General features: G+C 43.0%; 1 protein-coding gene across 1 annotated transcript in view; it reads left to right on the plus strand.

Moving 5' to 3' along the window:
- cpsf6 (cleavage and polyadenylation specific factor 6) overlaps positions 1-23,813 on the plus strand; it is a 47,582-nt gene that overhangs the window by 22,879 nt on the left and 890 nt on the right. The window contains 7 exon segments of the mRNA XM_084330074.1: positions 28-222; positions 2,402-2,509; positions 8,374-8,893; positions 11,031-11,146; positions 15,131-15,232; positions 15,235-15,283; positions 16,779-16,992. Coding sequence (XP_084186200.1) covers positions 28-222; positions 2,402-2,509; positions 8,374-8,893; positions 11,031-11,146; positions 15,131-15,232; positions 15,235-15,283; positions 16,779-16,965 — 1,277 coding nt within the window. The 3' untranslated portion in view covers positions 16,966-16,992.

Below are 23,813 nucleotides of genomic sequence, written 5' to 3' on the forward strand. Positions count from 1 at the left end.
GTAAGCAATTCCTTCCTGTTACCTTAGGATATCCCTCCACGGGTGCACAAGCAGGCCAGATGTCCGGCGAGGGCAAGGCCGGCCCCCCAGGTATTGGCGGCCCCCGAGGGTTCCCCATGGGAGGTCGAGGCAGAGGGAGGTTCCCCGGACCCCCGGGACCAGGAGGAGACAGATTCCCCGGGCCCATCGGACCTGGAGGGCCCATGGGCCCACACTTCCCTGGTCAGTTTGGTAACGCCGACGTACTAACACCACCGGGGAGGAGGTTCAATGAAATAAAGTCATTTATTTTTAATATATATAAATTAATTCAAGTTAAAGAAGAAGCTTTAAATATTAGCAAATATTTTTTTTTTTATTATATATTTTAACTTTTATTTTAACCCAGAAGGACGACTAAATCTAGAATACAAGATACAAGAATGTCGTCGTCCAAAGAGTAAATTCAAACGGGACGTATCGATGGTATCCACTACCAAAATCAAACTAAAGCTGTGAATAAGTCACATCTATTTATTAAAAAAGGGTACATTGAAACTAGTCCCAAATTGAGACCGGACGTAGATTATTTAAGAAACGCTTCTTTCTTTCTTCTAGTTCAAAATGATGTTCACCTCTAGTGGTGATTTGAAAGGAACATTGAGCCCCTCCCCTCGCCGCCGTGATGGATTCTAACGGGACATGGTAGAGACGTCTATTTAGAAGAGTTCTGTCGTCAGTCTTTCTCATCAACTCGAATGGTTCCCGAATTTTATTTCATTTTTTTTTTTTTTTTTTTTTTTTTACTAGTCTTATGTTGCCTGGTAACGGATACTGTTCTAGGAAGCGAACTGGGCAGTTTCGATGACTGAACTCTTTTGATTTAGACGTCTCTGATCCCCTAGACTTGGGTCAATTACTTGTTGAAATATATATATTTTCCAGTTACTAGCAAATGCTTTGCTGCAATGCAAGGTAGGTCGATTGGTCACTTGGTTTGGTTGTGCAACGCATTATCAGTCGACCTTAGATGACCAGGGATGTGATTTCGCAGGTTTTTTCCCCCCTTCTTCAGGAACTCTCATCCACTTAAATTCCATTCCTGCTTCGATTCACTATTCGTCTCCATGTTGCCGAAATCACATCCCTGAGTAAAGAACAGGAACTGAATCCATTTAGACTACTAGCAAACTAATTGAACTAGAGTAATTCGATCCAGGTCTGATTTGATGGGAGAGTTTGGCTTTTACCAAACCTTGGCTCCAGGTTTGACCAACTCTTGTTAAAAGGAACGCTTTGATGTGTTTGGGATTAATTTAGTTATTTTCTTCACCAGGCACTCGTCGTCACATTTTCTTTCTTTTGTTGTAATGTTACTATAAAATGGCTTGCTGGTCATTTTTAATCTTTAGATTTGGCTCATTGCCTGGCATCAAACCGCACTAGTCCAAACCGCTGTGGGGACTTTTAACATGCATACATACCGCTTCTCCATTTCTCATCTGTCTCATTTCAGCTTTACCATTATATTCCAAACTCCAAAAAATACTTGCACAGACATACCTTACTTCTTGCTTCAGAGGCGCAATCCATCATCGTAAAAACAGGGAATAGGATGAATATAACCAATGTTAGCCTGTTCCCCCCCCCCCCATTGAATTCTTTCTCTAGCGTGGACCATTTTAGGTGGTGCACTGGTGCTCCCATTGTTTTCACTAGTTTTAAAGTTGAATTGTATGGAAACCACACTGTGACAAGTGCCTCACGGAGGAGGAGGAGGAGGGGGTAGTGTATGTAACTGAAGAACTAACATTTGAAATGTTATGGAATCAATTAAAATGTTTTACTTTATTTGCATTCATATATCGTTTTCAAATTTAATTTGAATGGCTTGGAATAATTATCTTTTTAAATAAATACATAAATAAAATCCATCGCCTCCTAAGGAGTGATCCAATATTGTAAATGGTAGCATTGATATTTACCAGGAATTCCAAGTTGGGCTTTCTGTGCATGCTGAAGCTAAAGGTGTCATGTTGTGACACATTGCACCACAAGAGGTGCAACCAATTAGTGACATCACACATCATGCAAATCTGATTTCTTGGAAGTACAGAGAAGCTCTTCTTCTCCAGTGGAAGGAGGAGCACTCCGGTGACAAGTTTTGCACAAATAACAATCTGTATACCAGTCAAAAGTCATGCCTCCAGTTAACCATGAAAAAAACATATTTTTGAGTGGAGGGATCTTTTAAGGTAATTATACCAAGCTATCAAATTAGTTTCTATTATATGTTAAAATTCTACCCATAGCTGCTTAAACCTCTGCTTGACTATGTTGGTCTGCTCCTCACCGACAGCATGCTGTCGGCTGGTTGGGCGTGGGGAAGAGTTGTGATTGGTCTGTTTTCTCCCCCTATTAGGCCCGGGCATGAGACCAGATCTGATTAGGCACCAAGATGGCCATATGATGGATATGAATTTCAACCCCTTCCCACCGGGCGGCAGGGACGGGAACTGGCGACCCAGAGGTAAAACTGACTCCTCATCCTAACTCTGAGTCGTCTGTTTTTAAGAATGAGTTGTGGCATTGAAGTCACTTAACACGTTCTTTGCCACGCTTATGTACATCCTTATACCATCCTCTGCCAGCTCTATTTGTCTATGGAGAAGTTCCCCTTCTTTGCAGGGCTATAACTTTTTTAATTGTATTGCTAAATTGACATTACTATGGCCCATTCAACGTCAATTATCTATCGTTCAGGATGTAGGAACGTTATACTTTTTCATTCACATATTCATACTAAAATACGGTCTAAAGTATAAATATGTTTTTATCGTTTTCTGCAGCATTCTGCAGAACGTGATTTATAGCCCTAAATGCATTATATTGATGATCAAATACAGTTTGATAGCGATCGGTGCCAGATAAAAAATTTCAAATGGACGTGCTTCTAGAAGTTACTACTTATCATCTGATGTTGACCGGATGGGTGGGGGGGGGGGTCGTTTATAATTCCGTGGCCAACGTTAGATGATTCAAGTAGTGTCGGTGATATGATCATTAGAGCAGTTTGTATCGAACACGGTAAAAATAAACGCTGAAACTTACCCCAGTCTCCTCGGGCCGTTGGGCGATGAGCGTGGAGCAAACAGATTCCTATTATGGGATGTTGAAATATGCGATCCATCTCCAGGTTGTATAATAGTATATACGTCCAAATCATGTTGTTTATCGAGTTATTGGTAACTGATCGCTATCCATTGTGTCTAGCTCGAGTCCCGGGATCTATAGCGAGTGATCGGACCGAATTTGGATGAGCACCAGTTTCCGCTTTGGGCGATCCGCCGATCGGCCACCAGATGGCGCTCTTGAGCCGTTGGAGAGTTGAGAGGGGATCAACAGTAGATCTCAAGTCTCCGCGGGAGAAATATGATTGCGATCACAGATTTTTGAAATATTGATCTCAATGACGTGTTACGGCGTCATTGGCAGAATTAGCATGGCGGGGAATGACGTGTTAAGGTGTCCTTGGCAATTAAAGTGTTAACACTTTGGTCGCCAGGCTTATATTCTTAATATACCATCCTCCGCCAGCTCTATTTGTCTATGGGGATGTTTACCTTCTTTGCAGGGCTATAACTTTTTAAATTGTATTGCTAAATTGACATTACTATGGCCCATTCAACGTCCTATATCTATTGTTCAGGGTGTAGCAACGTTATACTTTTTCATTCACATATTCATACTAAAATAAGGTCTAAAGTATAAGTATGTTTTTATCGTTTTCTGCAGCTTTCTCCAGAACGTGATTTATAGCCCCAAATGCATTATATTGCACCACATAGTGCCTCGCACACCTCCACGGCCGTCCCGGGTTCGCCTCCAGGGGCGGAGCTAGGGGGTGGCTACCTGGGCTCAAGCCCCGGATGTATTCTGAAAAGCCCTGAATCTATTTAAAAAAAAATATATATATATTTTTTTAATAAACAATTCATCATTGTTACATGAAAATATGTTTGCACCAGATTTAGCAGAAGCTAATTTCCATCTGTGGTCTATCCAGCTGCTAACTGTATTTGAGTGAGTTAAGTCTTGGTGTTATGGTAGACTCAGACCTAAGCTTTAAATCACAATCAACAAGTTGACAAAAACTTAATTCTTCCACCTTAGAAACATAGCTAAAGTACGGCCATTTATAAATCAAAAGGACGCTGAAAACCAGATCCATGCCTTTATCTCAAGCCAACTCGACTACTGTAATGCACTCCTTACCGGCCTCCCGAAAAAATACGATGATAACTATTTTATTGCAATGCACTATTGCATTATTTTATTCTATTTTACTAACTATTTTATTGCACTGCACTATTTTACTTTGTATCAGTGAATCATAGACGCCTGGCCATAAGAGCATTCGGAGCATCTCTGCTCTCCCACTATTGAACTTGGGGGAGCAAAGGTATGATCTTGCTCCACCACTTTTTGATTATATGAAAAATATGATATATCCCCCCCCCAATATATATATAAATATATATATATTTTATTTATATATATATATAAATCTAACCATAACTACGTAATGGTTAACTGAGTTTTATAGTGAAAAGAGCAGCTTTATTGGTCAAGATTGAAGGCTCTATATTGCAGGAAATTGCACGTACAGGTTCATTAAATTCAAAAAAAAAAAATGTCGTGGAGGGGGTCGTGCCTCACTCCCTGCAAACCACCCCTTGCATGCCCCCCCCCCCAAAAAAAATAAAAAATTATCTCCTACAATCCTAAATCCGCCCCTGTTCGCCTCGCGCTCCCGGAGATGATCTGTCGCATGTCCTCCCCACGTCTTCTCCCGTTCTCCCTCTCCTCTGTCGGTCATGTCCTCCCCACGTCTTCTCCCGTTCTCCCTCTCCTCTGTGGGGCATGTCCTCCCCAAGTCTCCTCCCGTTCTCCCTCTCCTCTGTCGCTCTTGTATGGCCATAAAAAGGAAGCTGTAAAAATGCAAAAATAAATCTAAAAAAAAAGAAGAAATTGGTAAATAACACTGAATAGAATGTTTAAAGAGATTACTGAGTAGTAGTAGCATTCTTAAGTTACTACATACAAATCTTCATACTGCATATTATCTATTAAGTAGCATTTTTATTACATACTACCTACTAAAAATTCTTCATACTGCATATTATCTACTAAGTAGCATTTTTATTACATACTACCTACTAAAAATTCTTCATACTGCATATTATCTACTAAGTAGCATTTTTATTACATACTACCTACTAAAATTGTTTGGGGTGATTGTGTTGGAATCCTATAACTCTACGTTTCCAGGACCGGCAGGCGGCAGCCATTATTACCGTAATTCCTCTAATAGTGACCGGTATTCAAATACAAGCCGGGTCTCTATTAATCGCCGGGTGCGCTCTTGAGCTAAGTAATTATAAGCCGACCTCCTAATACAAGCCGGGTTACTAATATACTGAGCTGCATACTGAGCTAGTTACTTGATTTCACTTTGAAAACGTTGAAATGACCAGTGACCACCTGTAATTGCACTGTTTACTATTTCATACAGTACTTGGTTTCAATAAATGAACCCAGTACATTTTACTGGGTTCAAACTGACACAAAATGTTGATTTATTCATTATGATCTGTTTGAAAATTAGAAATATAGGCCTCTCTCTTATACATGCCTCCTCCTAATACAAGCCTGGTACCCGCTACAGTTTAAGCAAATACAAGCCCGGGTCACTATTGGAGGAATTACGGTACATCATTAGAATGTTGAATTCTCAATATTCTTATCACACCAGATTGATAATACACCTCAAATCACATTAGCTAGAATAGTGTTGTTGAACCCTGTTGGGCTGTGCAATATATCAAGGTTCGGATCAATTAACTTTTAAAGCCCAACCTCCAGGTTAAACCCTACTGATCAATTATGGGTAGTTTACATCATTGGTATATAATTTCATTATTTATTTTTTTCCATTTGACACCGGAAATGCCACTCTGAAAGAGTTAAAAAGGTCCACGCACGAATAACATGCACGCGCGAATCAAAAAAGCTTATCAAACGCCGACGTCACAACAGGTCAACAGGACAACAGGTGCATATTAATGAGCCAAATCTAAAAGCTTATCAGACGCTAGCACCTAGCACGGCCGTGACGTCACTTCAGGAAACGTATGCCTTATGTCCGTCCGGGTCTTAGTACTAGATCAATGGTGGCTCACTCGGTGCATCACAGTTAGCCTATATCTCCGCCGTCCCTGCTACACGCAGCCGGGACCACTACACTCACTGACGTTAGCCTATAGCCCGCCGTCCCTGCGGGTGGTTCTCTCCTCTTTGTGTGCCCCCGTCCCCGCGGAGGAGCTTGTGGACTCGACGGCGGCCGCGGGGCGCCGGAGCCCGCAGCGCTAGTTAGCTCATAGCTATCGTGTAACACTAGCCTTTGCGGGCTCGGGCGCCCTGCAGCTGCCGCCGCCGTCGCGTCCATGGGCCCCCGGCAGGGCACCCGTGGGGACGGGGTGTACAGAGAGGAGAGAACCATTTTGGGTCGGCCGTTCATGCCGGCCAGCGAGCCGGATGTCGGGATGCGTGTAGCTTTATGCCAAGCAAGCAGTGCAAAAATTTACCGTAGTGGCGTGCAGTAATGCGCCTTTCATTTTCCGCCGCCCAGCGCCCAGGTCGCGCGGAAATAGGCTGTCTATTGCCATTCTCTTTGACAAACTCTAACCTTAACCAGCTCCTTAACAGCGCCTAAACTTAACCGTTCTAACCTTAACCAACTCCGAAACAATGCCTAACCTTAACCTTAACCTTAATCATGCCTAACCTTAACCGGCGAAAGAATACACGTTAAAAAAAAATCACGTTAAAAAATATTTTCGATGGGATTCGAACTCGCCAGCAAACGAGCCATAGGATCCACAGCCATGTGGCCTTGCCAATTGAGCTATTTCTAGATACTGAATAAGGGGCGGTGACTTATATATATTGAGCTCCGCTCGTGTCGAACCAAGGCGGGATCTCATGCGCATGCGCGGGCACCTCGCGCGAGCACGCCGGCGCACGCACGCACCTGAGCGAGCACGCCGCCGCCGGTGCACGCACGGTAGCATTTGTCTAAGCGGGGCCTGAAAAGAAGGGCGCTTTACCGCACTGGCGTGCGGTGACGAATGCGGAAGCATTTTTGCACTGCTTGCTTGGCATTAAGGAAAACGCTGTCGGGATATGTTGTTAGCACAATAGCTACCAAGCTAAGCTATGTTATCTACTAACGTTATAAACACAATATGTGTACAACGACACAATGATTTACATTATTACAAATATGGTAACGTGTTTGTGGCTTTTACAAATAGTGGTTCGCTTTAGAGATGGATGGATGGCTATAATCACGGAGCAATAGTGAGGTGAAACAGATACATTTCCATTCGGCTAGTAGTAGCAAGCATAATATGGTAGCAAGGCTCTCTGCCTGCCACTAGCTGTGTGACTCTCAGCGCCCCCTGGTGAGCCCCCTGTTGTCCTGCACCTGTTGTGACGATTACACACGCACGTTATGAACCATTGATTAAAATATGCACGTGCGTGGTGATTGTGTTGGGCAGACAAAATGTTTGATAAAAACACTAAAACTGGGTCAATTTCAATACTTTTTTTCCCCTTCATGAAAGCCACTGTTGGCCTAGTCCACATTTTTTTTTTTTTTTTTTAAACTTTATTTTTTAGCGTTTATCGCTTTCCTGGTCAAGCTTGACCGACAGTTGCAGGGTGAAACGGGAGAGAGAGCAGGGGGAGATATTCGGCAAATGACGGCGAGTCCGGGAATCGAACTCGGAGTCAACCAGATCTGTGACGCAGCACGGAGTCCCGCGCGAGCGCGGTAACATGGTGTGCTACTGGAGCACCCCTAGTCCACATTGTTTATTGAACAAAAATACAACGTGGAGGTTGACCTTTAAATAAAAAATTTAGCTGCAATTGTCATTTACTTGCTGCTGATGACATTATTTTTTTTATTTACTTAGAAGTATTTGAATTTAAAGAAAATCCACTTCCTGAATCCATTGAGTTGAGTTGCCTTTGCAGAGGGATGTAAAATGTGTGTTCTTAAATGGCCACAGAGAGGAGCTATGACATCACGTGAGAGTAAAGGAGAATGTATTATGTTGCCCTTAGTTCCTCTTTGGAAGTACGGCCAGTCAGGGTTAGCATTAGCAAGTCTTATGTATGCAGCATTCCAAACATGTGACAGTGACCAACACTGTTTAATGAAATCCAGTCAAGTCAGTATTCCTCACCAACACCATTTTGCATCCCATTTTAAACGGAAGGTAAACGTTGTGTAGTTAAATAATTAGTTTGTTTGTTTTTCAGGTGGTATGCAGGGCCCCCCACGGGGCCCTCCCCTCGGTCCTCCTGGGCCCCCTGGGCCCCCTGGCCCTCCAGGCCCCCTCGGTCCTCCTGGGCAGATCCTCGGTCCTCCTCTTTCTGGCCCTCCCAACCGCGGTGACCGCCCCCCTCCCCCGGTCATGTTCCAAGGCCCGTTCCAAGGCCCGCCCATGGGACCCCTCGGTCCTCCTGGCCCACCTCCCCCGGGTTATGGCCCACCTATCGGCCCCCCGCCCCCTCAACAAGGCCCCCCACCTCCGGGACCATTCCCCCTTCGTCCTCCCGGACCCATTGGGCCCCCGATGGTTATGGCTCCCCCTCCACATATGCCGGGCCCCCCGCCTGGCGGTCCCCCTCCTGCTCCCCACGTCAATCCAGCCTTCTTCCCCCCGCCTGGGAACAACAACATGCCCCCTGGCGATGGCCGCGGAGGACCCCCAGGACCAAACGACCCTTACGGACGGCCGCCACCCTATGAGAGGGGCGAATATGGCCCTGGAGGAAGGTGAGGATGCATGGGGTGGATAGAGGGATGAGATGGAGGAAGGGGTTCTTACTAGGGGTGCACCATATTGATTTTTTTTATATCGATACCGATAACTTTCTGCTCCTCAAGGTCGATACCGATAATATATATATATTTATTGTATTATTATTAAAAAAAAAATTATTCCTGTAGTTTTGACTACCGGTAACCAGATTTATCATGACGTGAGCGTTACTACTATGAACAAAACAAAGCCAAGACAGCCAACAGTTTTGACTCTTCAAATAAAGTGACTACCGGTATATTTATTTTTAAATAAATAAATAAGCTACTGAAACAAGTTCCACACAGTAACAAACAGTCATTTTACGGAACAAAGGATTAATTATATTACTTATAATAATCCATATAAATGACAGTGAGTGAACCCTTTTTTTCCACTAAACTACTAAAGCATTGAGGTTTCAAACTTTAAAATTGTTTTTGTTTTTTTCTCAAAGAGAGAGAGAGAGACAGATAGATTCACGTTTGACCCTGTATTGTTGTTTTATTTATTTTTATAACTCTTCTACTGTTTTTTTTTAATTCTGGTCCAATCAGTGGGAATTATGTACCTGGGCTCTAAATGACGAAGTAGCTAACAGAATCCTTTGTCTTCAACGAGGGAAAAGGGCTGGTCGTCAAGTGCCATCATTTCTGTGATCAAGTTAGAGATCGCTTGAGCCCTTGGGTCATTTCTGTCAAACGTCTTTAATTTAGCAAACGCCTCGTCAATAGGTACGAGCCCCGCCGGTTCCTTTGCAGCTGGCTTTGGATTCCCAGCAGCTTAGCCTTTAGCTGCTCGGCGGCGTCGTAGGCTTTTAACACACCATCGTAGCTAGCAGTGGTGATGTTTCAGGTGACTTATTAGGTTGGATGTGTTCTAGCTTGTTGCCCTTTTCCCTCCTCGTGGAACTTCTGCATTTGTTACAAATAGCAAGCAAACTGTTTTCCTCTGAAACTTTGAAAAAGTCCCACACTACCGACGCCATATTTGTTTACTATGCGTGCTGCTTCTGAGACTCACGTGACTACGTCACAGCCAGGCGTGAGGAACGGAGCGCTGGATTTGTGAAAAACTCCCTCTTCCTAAACCACACGCTATCAGTCGTACCACAGTACTGGCAAAACGGGAGGAGCCTACAGTGAAAACAAACGCCCTTCATCCCAATCCACCCACACCGCATATTCTTTTTAACAAAAAATATATTATATATTATCGGAGCTATCAATAATTTTATCGGGATGACGTCATAATTGCTTGCTGATATCGGCCCGATAATTATCGTGCATCCCTAGTTCTTACCCATTGAAACCGGGAAACACATTTGTGTTTGTATATTAAGGCTATACAGTGGTTTCCATAAAAAAAAAATTGCCGCTAGGTTTTTTTTTTTCTTTTTAAAGTTAAATGCATCAATCTGGTGCACTTTGAGAGCAAAATAAAGAGGCTAGATCTATGATGAACTTTGTGCTCAAAATCGACTAGACTGCAGTGCTTTCTCCCCTGCAGCCTTTTCCTCAGGTCAGTCTTTTACATTAAGCACCCCCCACAGCCCAAATGAAATGATGGGGGGGAAAAAAAAAATATATATATATATATATATATTTTTTTATATATATATAATTTTTTTTAATAGTCTAGTTCATAGCAGCGGCGGTCCTACATATAGGGGAAACACTGGGCTATATAATGCATTATTAGCAGGCGTTTTAGGTCTAAATGGGTTAATTAAAGGGATAGTTGTGAATTTTGGAACCCTAAGCCTATTTGCTACTTAACAATGATGTTCATCGGTGCCGTCCTTCCTCGGCACCATTCCTCTGCCACAAACCATTTCAAAGTCAATGGGGTCCAGAAGCTCCCGTCTACTCTGTACAAACGACTGAAAACTACTTTCCAGACGGGAACCATACTCCATTGATTTTGCATTTGTTTGCCAAAGCTAGTATGAGGAACAGCATGGAGTGGGGCCGAGAAAGAACTCTACAACCATCGTCATTGTTCAAATAGGACCCCAGGGTTCCAAGAATCACAACGCATCTCCTTTTTAAGCTGCTCTTAAAACTAAATTGACTTGACCACCTACACGTTCTGTCTTCTTTCACTCCGCAGGGAGATGGAGCCGTCGCGGACACCGCTGAGCGAGGCGGAGTTTGAGGAGATCATGAACCGCAACCGAGCCATCTCCTCCAGCGCCATCTCCAGGGCTGTGTCGGACGCCAGCGCAGGTAACCCATGTACGCACGCATACCATCACACGCTTCCTACTTTTTATGGAAAAACCCTGGAAAAATGTTATGTTGTTCATAATGTTCATAATCTTTGTTTCCACACAAATGATAAATGTCGAGGCTTGGCTGTTGCCTGTAGATCTACTCGTCTTTCGAAGGAATAATTACCTAAATAATTTGGATTACTTGAGTCCCAAGTGACTGAACTGGCCAAAATAAAGCCTGGGACGTTCAAGTCAACTATTTAACTTATATAATAACTAGGGATGTCCCGATCCGATCACGTGATCGGGATCGGGGCCGATCACGTGATTTTCCGAAGATCGGGATCGGCAAAAAAAAAAAAAAAACGTTTTTTTTTTTTTTTTTTTTTTATAACTTTTTTTTTTTTTATTCAACAAACATGACCATGTTCACGTCTTAAACTCATACTGAGGCCTTAGTTTTGGTTTTAAATTGCATATCATCATTCATTTATTTATTGTCACAGAGCAGAAGAATTTTGCCAAAACAAACCAATAGTATCCAGCTGCAGAACGGCAGACCAGCCACAATCTCAGACCCAAATAATTTTTTTTTATCCCAATTTCTCACATTACATTCACCCTGAATGTTGACGTTATCCAGGTGAAAAGTTAACTTCATAAATCATTTGATGTATAATTAAATCAAAGGAAATGCGTTTGGGTCTGAGTGTGGCTGGTCTGCTGTTCTGCAGCTGGATACTATTGGTTTGTTTTGGCAAAATTCTTCTGCTCTGTGTGACAATAAATAAATGAATGATGATATGCAATTTAAAACCAAAACTAAGGCCTCAGTATGAGTTTAAGACGTGAACATTGTCATGTTTGTTGAATAAAAAAAAAAAAAAAAAAAAAATTGATCGGATCGGGAAATATCGGTATCGGTAGATACTCAAAATCACATGATCGGGATCGGATCGGGAGCAAAAAAACGTGATCGGGACATCCCTAATAATAACTATTAATTTATATATACTGTTTTAACCGACAAATATCTATTCAGTGGCAACTTATGAACTTCATGAATATCATGCACTGTTACCATGTATAATAATAATGTATATCTCCATAATGATGTTCCGAGTGATAACGGCTCCGATTTTCTCTCCTATTTCTTTCTTTCTTTCTCTCTCATCTCTTTCGGTCTCTTCTTCTTTTTTCTTCTCACTCGCACTGTCCCTCTTTCTGTTTCTCTCTCTGTGTCTCTCTCACTGTCTCTCTCATTGTCTCTATCTCTCTCTCACTGTCTCTCTCTCTCTCTCTCTCTCTCTCTCTCTCTCTCTCTCTCTCTCTCTCTCTCTCTCTCACTGTCTCTCACTCACTGTCTATCTATCTCACTGTGTCACTGTCTCTCTCTCTCTCTCTCTCTCTCTCACTGTCTCTGTCTCTCACTGTCTCTCTCTCTCTCTCACTGTCTCTCTCTCACTATCTCACTGTCTCTGTCTCACTGTCTCTCTCTCTGTCTCTCACTGTCTCTCTCTCTGTCTCTCACTGTCTCTCACTGTCTCTCTCTCTGTCTCTCACTGCCTCTCACTGTCTCTCTCTCTGTCTCTCACTGTCTCTCTCTCTCTCACTGTCTCTCTCTCACTGTCTCTCCAAGTTCTTCTCTGTCTCTCACTGTCTCTCTTTCCTGTCTCTCACTCTCTCTCTCTCTCTGTCTCTCTCTTCTTTCTCTGTCTCTTACTGTCTCTCTCTCTCTGTCTCTCACTGTCTCTCTCACTGTCTCTCTCTGTCTCTCACTGTCTCTCTCACTGTCTCTCTCTGTCTCTCACTTCTCTCTCTCACTCTCACTCACTCTCTCTGTGTCTCTCTCACTGTCTCTGTGTGTCTCTCACTCTCTCTCACTCTCTCTGTGTGTCTCTCACTGTCTCTCTCACTCTCTCTCACTGTCTCTCACTGTCTCTCTCACTGTCTCACTCTCACTGTCTGTCTCTCACTGTCTTCCTTTTCTCCACTGTCTCTCTCTCTCTCACTGTCTCTCACTGTCTGTCTTTTTCTCTCACTGTCTCTCACTGTCTCTCACTGTCTCTCTCTCTCACTGTCTCTCTGTCTCTCACTGTCTCTCTCTCACTGTCTCTCACTGTCTCTCTCTCTGTCTCTCACTGTTCTCTCTCTGTCTCTCACTGTCTCTGTCTCTCTGTCTCTCACTGTCTCTCTTCTCTGTCTCTCAACTGTCTCTCTCACTGTCTCTCTCTCTTCTCTCACTGTCTCTCTCTGTCTCTCACTGTCTCTCTCTCTCTCTCTCTCTCTCTCACTCTCTCTGTGTGTCTCTCTCACTGTCTCTGTGTGTCTCTCACTCTCTCTCACTCTCTCTGTGTGTCTCTCTCACTCTCACTGTCTCTCACTGTCTCACTCCACTGTCTGTCTCTCACTGTCTTTCTCTCTCTCTCACTGTCTCTCTATCTCTCTCTCTCACTGTCTCTCTCACTGTCTGTCTTTTTCTCTCACTGTCTCTCACTGTCTCTCACTGTCTCTCTCTCTCACTGTCTCTCTCTCACTGTCTCTCTCACTGTCTCACTCACTGAGTCTCTGTCTCTCTCTCTCACTGTCTCTCTCACTGTCTCACTCACGGGGTCTCTCTGTCTCTCTCACTGTCTGTCGTCTCTCTCTCTCACTCTCTCTCACTGTCTGTCTGTCTCTCTCTCACTGTCTCTCTCTCTCTCTCTCTCTGTCTTTCTCTCTCACTGTCTCTCACCCACTCACTTCCTGTCTCTCTCTCTCTCTCTCTCTCTGTCTCTCTCCTCTGTCTCTCTGTCTCTCTGTCTCTCTGTCTCTCTGTCTCTCTGTCTCTCTGTCTCTCTGTCTCTCTCTCTCTCTCTCTCTCTCTCTCTCTCTCTCTCACTGTCTCTGTCTCTGTCTCTCACTTTCTCTCTCTCTCTCTCTCTCTCTCTCTCTCTCTCTCTCTCTCTCTCTCTCTCTCTCTCTCCTCTCTCTCTGTCTCTGTCTCTGTCTCTGTCTGTCTCTGTCTCTGTCTCTGTCTCTCTCTCTCTCTCTCTCTCTCTCTCTCTTCTCTCTCTCTCTCTCTCTCTCTCTCTCTCTCTTCTCTCTCTGTCTCTGTCTCTCACTTCTCTCTCTCTCACTCTCTCTCTCTCTTCTCTCTCTCTCTCTCCACTCACTCTCTCGTGTGTCTCTCTCACTGTCTCTGTCTCTGTGTGCTCTCACTCTCTCTCACTCTCTCTGTGTGTCTCTCACTGTCTCTCTCACTGTCTCTCTCACTGTCTCTCTCACTCTCTCTCTCACTGTCTCTCTCCACTGTCTCTCTCACTCTCTCTCTCTCACTGTCTCACGGTTCTGTCTCTCACTGTCTTTCTCTCTCCCTCACTGTCTCTCACTGTCTTTCTCTCTCTCTCACTGTCTCTCACTGTCTTTCTCTCTCTCTCACTGTCTCTATCTCTCTCACTCTCATGTCTCATCTCCTGTCTGTCTCTCACTGTCTTTCTCTCTCTCTCACTGTCTCTCACTGTCTTTCTCTCTCTCTCACTGTCTCTCTATCTCTCACTCTCACTGTCTCTCTCACTGTCTGTCTTTTTCTCTCACTGTCTCTCTCACTGTCTGTCTGTCTCACTGTCTCTCTCACTGTCTCTCCTCTCACTGTCTCTCTCTCTCTCTGTCTGTCTGTCTCTCTCTCACTGTCTCTCTCTCTCACTGTCTCTCTCTCACTGTCTCTCACTGTCTCTCACTGTCCATGTCTCTCTCTCTGTCTTTCCTCTCGAGCCTGTCTCTCACCCCCTCACTTCTGTCTCCTCTCTCTCTCTCTCTCTCTCTCTCTCTCTCGGTCTCTCTGTCTCTGTCTCTGTCTCTCTCTCTCTCTCTCTCTCTCTCTCTCTCTCTCTCTCTCTCTCTTCTCTCTCTCTCTCTCTCTCTCTCTCTCTCTCTCTCTCTCTCTCTCTCTCTCTCTCTCTCTCTCTCTCTCTCTCTCTCTCTCTCACTGTGTGTCTCTCTCTCTCTCTTTCTCCAGCTGACTATGGCAGTGCTATAGAGACCTTGGTGACGGCCATCAGTCTGATAAAACAGTCCAAAGTGTCTGCTGACGACCGCTGTAAGGTCCTGATCAGCTCGCTGCAGACTGCCTGCACGGCATCGAGTCCAAGAGCTACGGCTCCGCGTCCAGGTGAGCAGCGCACCGTCCACATCCTAACTGCTTATGGAAAGTCACTGGCGTACACTCTAGGCTTGCCGCGGTAGTTGGTGATACCGGTGTCTTCCACTGAGTAAATTATTACATAATTTCTGTTATTTCTGATTATTACATATTAATAAAAAATTAATTAAATTTAAAATACTAAGTGTTATCAATACTTAGTCAGACAACATTATAAACTGAACATGTCTGTGGACAGCAGATCTATTTTTATAGGTTGCAGTACAGAGTAGCGTAAGTTTCACTTTGATTTAGTGTAGATTTAACTGCGTGAAGGGGCTCTAGAGCAGCGGTTCTCAAACTACGGGTTGCGACCCAAAGTGGGGTCGTGGGTAGGTGACAGCGCATGGCAAGTAAAAAATAAAAAATTTACTTTTTGGCAGCATATTTTGGCTAAATATGCTAGTTTTTATAAATGTGTATTGATAACATAGTGCTGTAATAAAATTTCTAATAAATATGCATGATCAAGTTCAACAACGTGTGCTTTTATTTTGATATTTATTATATTATATATATTTATATATTATATTATATTATATATAAAATGGGGTCCTGGTATAAAAAAGTTTGAGAACCCCTGCTCTAGAGAGACCACATAATGGAGAGAAGTTGAGGACCAGTCCAGACCAGCAACAGTATGTTTGCGCGGTGCTTAAATAAGGTTGCCAGCTACATTGATCTGTCGAAGAAAATTGGCAGAAGGTATTACTGTCCGTTGGTTTATTTTTTAAATTGGAACATAATTGTAAAATGTCTGGTCATGAGTCATTAAAGAATAATATTTATATAAAAACAAAATAAAAATGTCAGATCACCGCGGCAACCCTAATACACACAAACACGCATGTATGTATCTCTGATGTACACACACTTGCATTTGTGCTTGCATTTTGTCTCTTTAACACGCACTGTGCCTAGTAGTGCTGTCGAGTTCCCAGTATTCCTCCTACGGTCATGGGATTACAAAATTGTCAAAATTATTTGGCTTTTATTTATTTATTTATTTATTTATTATTGGGTTGTTGGAAAAGCCAGGGTCAAATTTACTGATTGAAAGAATATTTTGTGAATGAGACAAACGGGAGTAACATCCTGACCTCTCACTGTCTCCGCGCACCCTGATTTCATTATGTGCTGCATCCGTTATATGGAATGCTAATTATTACTTAAAAAGTTCAATTTTAAGCAATAATTTGCTTGAATAATTTGGTGACCCGTTTTAATCTTCCAGCGACCCTCCTCTGCGCCCCGAACACGAAACACGCTGGCTCAGTCCACAGCAGCTGTTCAGCGGAAGGTGAAGCACACTGCCTCTGCTCCCCACCCCTGGCTGTTCAGCCCCCACCTAATTCAGCCCGGCCCCAGCTGTTCAGCCCGGCCCCAGCTGTTCAGCGGAAGGTGAACCACGGCGCATATGGACTGACGTTTCCCCCCCCCTCCCCCATTTTGTGTCTCCCTGAAGACGCGAGCGGTCCAGAGAGCGCGACCACAGCCGGTCCAGGGAGAAGAGCCGCCGCCACAAATCCCGCAGCCGCGAACGACACGAGGACTACTACCGGGAGCGCAGCCGCGAGCGAGACCGCCACCGTGAACGGGACCGCGACCGTGACCGCGAGAGGGAAAGGGAGAGGGAGTACCGCCACCGCTAGAGGCGCAGGGAGGAGGAAGAGGGGGAGGTGTGTATTACCAACGCTGCCTTTTACTGTGTTTCTCTCTCTTTCTCTGTCTGTTTCCGTTTGTCTCTTTCCATCCCCGTCCTTCTCTCCGCTCGTTAATTTCATTCCCCAGAGTCGAGCTGAATTGTGAGGCGAGTTCGGCTGAATAAGCACCAGGACGAGAGAGACGGCGATCATCTTCGTTCCCGGATGTTCTACTTTTGTTTCCTCACCTCGTCTCTCTTGAATCTGACCCAAAGCACATTAGGTTGATGGAATTAGTAACATAGAACATGGGTGTTTGGCACGGCGCCATAGCCAACTGTATTCTAGAACGTTTTCAAGTGGGCTTTTGCACAATGAGCTATTCCTTCTTTTAGCACCAGGTTAGCTAGACCTGCCCTCGACAGGGTTAGCCCCAATTTGGTAGAGTTACGAATATGATTGGTTGGAAACTATTATACAAGAGATGAAGCAGGAAGGTGCAAACGATTTACATAGAATAACGAGATGTGGATCGGTGGATCCAAGTCGAGATACAACAACACAGAAGAGATTGGATGCTAGAACTTAGCCCTATAGGATAACTGGTGCTTTATATATATATATATATATATATATATATACAATTTCTTTTTTAAAGAATATAATATTAATATAATGTAGTTTGAAAATGGAGAGAAGAGATGAGGAAACAAAATGTTTTTTTGCAGACATGGCTCTTCAATGGCTTCAGGTGAGTGTCCGGTAAGTCTGTTCTCTTACATGCGGCTTATAGTGCCACATATCCATCACTGCTGCGTCAATGGTGTACCTTTGTGTTGTCTTGTCAAGAGAATGTGTATTTTCCACACCCATGTATTGTACAGTACTTTGAAATTGCTACTGTGAACACATGTGAGCTTATGTAATCTGACGGTCCCTGTATCAACTCTCCTCCCGAAGCTGGAAACCATAGAACAAAGGTGCTGGTGCTGTCATCAAGAGATTAAAGTTGGGAGCCGCTCCTTTGATAGTGAATTGGAGAAGGACTTTGTTAACTCGTAGAATATTTAAGCTTTTACACCCAAATGAGCTTGGTTTTATTGTAGTGCTTTTACACCCAAATGAGCTTGGTTTTATTGTAGTGCTAATAGTATCAACTAAAAAACTACCCTTTTGGGTGCGTTGTCAAAAAAGCATCATTCACGACCAACGGAACTGCTCCGCGATTTCTCAGTTGATGACATCATCAACAGACATGTCCTCCGGTTTCTAGCTTCGAGAGAGTCTTGTTCACATGCTCAAATCTAAACCGATTACAGTGAAAACACATGTAAATTGTTATAAGGTGGATCTTTCATTTGAACTGTGGTGATGTTTTATACTAAGTGTGTTGGTTCCCTGGTAAAGTGGCTTGCTTTGTCATTGTGTTGATATATGCAAGGTTGGTTCAAATTGGCTGTCAGGTTTAAGATATTGTACAGCATTTTTCTGTATGTTTGTCACAGTACAGGTGAAGCTCATTGCCAAAGTTGAATATTTTCCATTGTTTCTAATTGTACTAATTTATCACAAATGGTCCAATTTAAATCTAGGTAGAAATCAAACTGTCTGGTAGACCAATCTTTTTTTTTTCTCCAATATTGTCAGGTTTTTATTTATACATGTAAGGTTTTTTAAACTACCAGTAATAAATTGGAATGCTTCTTTGAACATGCCTAAAGCATAAGAAGTTGCCTTATGTTTATATGTGGTACAGTCTACATGGAAGCCAGAAAGGTAGCTTAGATTTCAGCTGATTTGTTAGACATTTTTTTTTCTTTTTTGAAAACTTGACAAATGTATTTGTTTGCCATGTTTTGTATTTCTTTCCACCAATTTAAATAGAATATCTTTCATGTTATGTCAGGAAACGGCTATTCGTTGCACCATTATTAATGTTTCATGGTTTGACATGAGTTTTTAGAAAAGTTGGGATATTGTAATGCTACATCCCCATGTTTTGTCGTGATCTGGTCATATGGATCGTTGATTGTTGCTAGTGTCGCCACCGAGTTGTCCTTGTAAGCAAAACAAAATGTTGCTTTCACTGCAACCATTATTTCTGAAGTCCAAAGGGTCGAGGTCCAGTTTAAAGCGAGGTTTTGCGTCCCTGTGTCTGGTCATACCTTGAGCTGAAATCTTAATGCTGGTCTTCCTTGAGTCTTGTAGAAATGCAGGTCACATTGCAACCATTCATTATTTATTCAAAACCGGTGGTTATGGTCATTTACACCTTTTTCTAATGGACTGAATTGACTATTTGAATGTGATCTATTCAATACCAGAGACATTCTTAGGTACTTAAGTACTGAAGGAGCAGCAAAGCAAAAGTGTACTTCCTAGTCTTACATTTTGCCACGGGGTGAACTGATATTTTGTATTGTGATTTGTTTATTATATGGTGCATTTGTAGTGTTTTACTTGGTTTAAGCTTCAGGTGATCAAGTCAATAAATTATAATATTGGAGACTAAAGATGGAACGTGTGTCAGTTACTAATTAAAATCACTTCACTTACTTTGGTCGCTTGCCTAGAGGTCAACATTGGTTTCTGTTTTTAGGACAATCTGATTGGTTACATTTTGTCAAATGATCACAATCAACCCCATAAAAATTATTTAAGCCATTTTAAAATGGTAATTTGATCCAGGTTCAGCTAATTATATATATAACCAAATCTTAATTTAACACTTGCATGTGTCAAGATTTTCCTCACAAAAACTGGTATGTAGATACTTGCGTCTAATGTTGTGATATTAAATTGTGTGTCTGCTATTCTTATTGGTTCTTCGGGGTTCACAGGTTGTTGTATTAGAATGTTCTTTGGGCTAGTTGAGTAACCTCTCAAGTAATCGAACAGAGGCGAACCTTCAAATCTGTTATTTGCCTGCTTTGGCCAAGTTAAGATCCGTTCTGTTGGATCGCACCCAGAAGTCATTTGGTTTGGTTTTGAAGCAGTGGGCTGAGCTCCCATTGTGAATATGTTATGGCTTCCTAGCAATAACAGGCAACACAATGACTAATATTGAATATCCACTTAGGCTGCTTTATTCACAAAATCAAAATACATTTTATGACAATGCTGTTAACTGCAATTTCAGAGACTTAGGTGCTATAGAATAGATGACATTCAGCCACTAGATGTCGCACTAGAGCATCATGTAATTGATCCAATCGGGTGCATTCCACTCTGGAAATGGGGTGTAAGGAGGGGATACATGCAGGCAGTTGCGTTCATTAATACAGTAGGATACAATTAGAAAATATCAGATCCATGTACATTATCTGTAAATGGGAGAACAGAGAAGCAACACAGTGATTACATTCTCAGGACAACATTACTCATACACTATAGCAAGATAGATAAATAACCTTTCACCTGTATTTCTCTCCCAAATTATGATTATAATGCTAGGCTATGTGAATTAAGCCACTGTTCCATTCCTTGAGAGGTTGTTATCTTGTTTTACTAGGCTGTCTAACACGGTTAAGCTCTATTAAGCTGAGTTGGCTTAGTCCAATTCTTAATGGCGCTCCTACAGAAACCTTGTATCTCAAGTTAACAATTGTGGAATTGAGAGATCAATATCCACTATCGATACCTGCATTAGTGACATTTTCCACTACATTAATAACGGTTTCATTGTTGCAAAACATGTCGGTTCTGGACAAAACCCGAAAAACAAAAATGGAGATATAAGTTTTCCGTAGGATGCAAACCTCTTATTACCGATTGCTGTCCGTGATGTGCCTCTTGTGTCCACAGATGTGTTTTAACACTGTTTTATCTGTTCATATAGCCATGGGGGAAGTGTACAGTGTGTGTACCCGCCAGAGAAATGACTTGATGATGCTATCTCTCCAGTCTGTCTGTAGGTTTATGTGTGCTGGGGATCGCTGTGCTGCTGTCCTGACAAAACAAAAACAAACATACCCCTTTGCTTACATCGCACCTGGGTCAAACGGTCTCTGGAGTCCTCGCCGATACTGGAGCCGTTGGTTTAGATTACCCCGGGGTGGCAAGTCGGTTGGATGTAGTCTCCGTTCGTCAGGTTTCCGATGAGTGTCGGAAAACTCGTGTTCATGCTCCTTTTGAGCTCGTTTCCAGCATCTGAAAGGATTTGATGGGACTGTTTGACCCTCGTTTGATTCCAATATGTCTGTCTGTATTGACTGATGACATTGCGACGTGGCTTAATGTTTATTATTATGAATCCCTCACCACTGGTCTCAGCATCCACAGGGCAGCCATGTTGAAATGGGTATCAGCTCTGTGACTTGGATGACTCATCATTATCCTAAAAATGATGTTCTGTTTCGGTAGCTTCACAGGCAAACTGCCCTTTTATACAAACAACCCTAATATGATTGCAGCCGGTGAATGACGGAACGTTGGAAAACCATGTTAGAAATGGTTTCTCATCACGGCTAAACCTAAACATATTTTTTTCTCCCCCAAAATCCTAAGTCCAAATGATGCCTATTGCTCTTGTGTTGCGTTGGATGCTGTAGTGAGATGTTATTTATGCAGTAGGAGCTGGGAACTTCGTTCCCTGTCCGTAATCATGATTTTTCCATTTGCAATAACATGCCATTAACATTGATGATGATGATGATGCTTTTTCTAATTACCTGTACTGTGCATGCTGGAGTTATCCCCTCTTTGGAACAGTAGACCGTAGACACATTATCTGGGTGCTCTACAGTTCTTAACTCCAATCCACATGGAGCCGCTGTGGATCTGGATCCAGGCTTTCCTTCCAACCAACTGACAGGACATGTGAATTTATGTCAATGGGATCATCGGGTTGGATCTCGGTAGTCTAAGCCCCGCCCCCTTGGTATCGGTGATGGTTTCCTCCGAAGGAGCCAATGAAATTGGTGGGAGAAGTATACTGAAATTCAACGTGGACTTTTAAGTTGTTTTGCAGCTAGTTTTCTAGTGCTTGGTTGGAAGGAAATCCAGAATTTGATCTCCACTCGCTCTGTGTAGACTGGACTGCGTTTTCCAAAAGCATTACGATGGTTATTTGGCAGAAAAGACTCTTGGTCCTAAATGCGAACCCCCCCCCCCCCCAATTCTAGTAGAGAAGTCTCACTTCCTGTGTGTCTGTGTTTTAGATCTTCACATGTTTTCTATAGTTTTAGTTTGTGTAGCTCTATAGTCCCTTCCTGTCCATTCTGCCTCTCCTGTTTCTATGAAACCTAATATCCTGATAACTAGTCGGTGGAGTCGCGATCCAGATGGGACGCTCCCTCCCACATTGCCTAGATACCGTGACATTGTGAATTTCACTAGTCTTTTCTGCGCCTGACGCATCTCACAATTTGGGGGTGGAGGGGGCTTAAAGTTTGTCGGCAGATTTGCCTCGCTAAAGTTCCCCCATTCAAACCAATGCAATACCGCAAGCTAGCTTGACAGCTTCTCCGTCTCATTTGGGATAAATGTACAATTAATTTCCCATAGTGTTTGACTAACTGAAATTAGGCTAAAGTTTCATATGACCAGTTAACCCTTCGGTGAACAATGGCGGGGAGCGTCTCAGATTGAGCTGCAGCTGACGACTGCCCTTTAGAGTTCTCGTCCATCTCTATATACGTCACATTCACTCTGGTGTGATGTCCAGGTGGTGTAGTCTTGTCTGAAGTCGATAGCATTTTAGAGATGCAACCACCTGGAAGGTGTCCTCTTCTCCAAATGTAAAACTTGGTCAAACCCAGTTATTTGGTCCCTTCAAATGTAAAAGACCCTGCACACGAATGAGCATATGTCGTATTAGTAATGATTAATGGCTAAATGGATTTTTAATGCAGTTGGGTGTAGGCAGTAGGTGATGTGGTGGACAAGGAAATAGTGGCCCCACCCCCCTGGTTGGTTAACAAGGATGATAAACTTTATTTATCATGCTCTCCATAATTTGGGACTTAGGTCATCCTCCGTCTAATTGTAATTGTACCTTAGGCATATTGATATGGATATCACAAGGAAAGATTTGGACAATTTACACATGGCATAGAACTACTATCTGAATATCACGGCATATAACTACTATCTGAATATCACACGGCATAGAACTACTATCTGAATATCACGGCATAGAACTACTATCTGAATATCGCGGCATAGAACTACTTAACTATCTGAATATCACAGCATAGAACTATCTGAATATCACGGCATAGAACTATCTGAATATCACGGAAGCAATTGGCAGTAAATCAATGTGTAGTGCACGGCACATTGGAGTACATTTCGTTACAAGGTGTAGACGCCACTAAAATTGGTTATATATGCATGGACACCGTTTTCAGTGCAGTTATAAAGTATCCGTTTGTTGGACAATATACATAGCTTCTTGACACTCTACTACCGCTACCTGAGCCAAACCTAGCATGACATGTCTGTCTACTGTCAATGTGAAGTACATGTGTAGTCTTAGAGCGGGGTTTCTTAAACTATGGGCCGTTAATGGTGGGTGCTCAGTTGACACGGGACCTAAATAATGTCTCAAGGACCTTGTGTCCCAGGGTGACGCTTAAAAGGAATGGTTCTTGATATTTGGAACGCTAGCCCCTATTTCTTACTCTCCAATGATGTTGTCGATTGGGAGAATTTTCTTCTCTGCACAATCCATGCTTTTCCCCCTCACACTAGCTCCAGCTAGTTGGCCATAAACCAATGCAAAGTCAATGGGGTCAAGCTCCTGTGTGTACTGTTTTTCAGGCAGCTTGTACAGGCAGGAGCTTGACCCCATTGACTTGACATGGGTTTGTGTCCAACTCGCCAATGCTAGTACGAGGAACGGCGTGGATTGTGCT

The sequence above is a fragment of the Notolepis coatsorum genome (genome assembly GCF_963971535.1).
Source record: "Notolepis coatsorum genome assembly, chromosome: 15".
NCBI lineage: Eukaryota > Metazoa > Chordata > Actinopteri > Aulopiformes > Paralepididae > Notolepis > Notolepis coatsorum.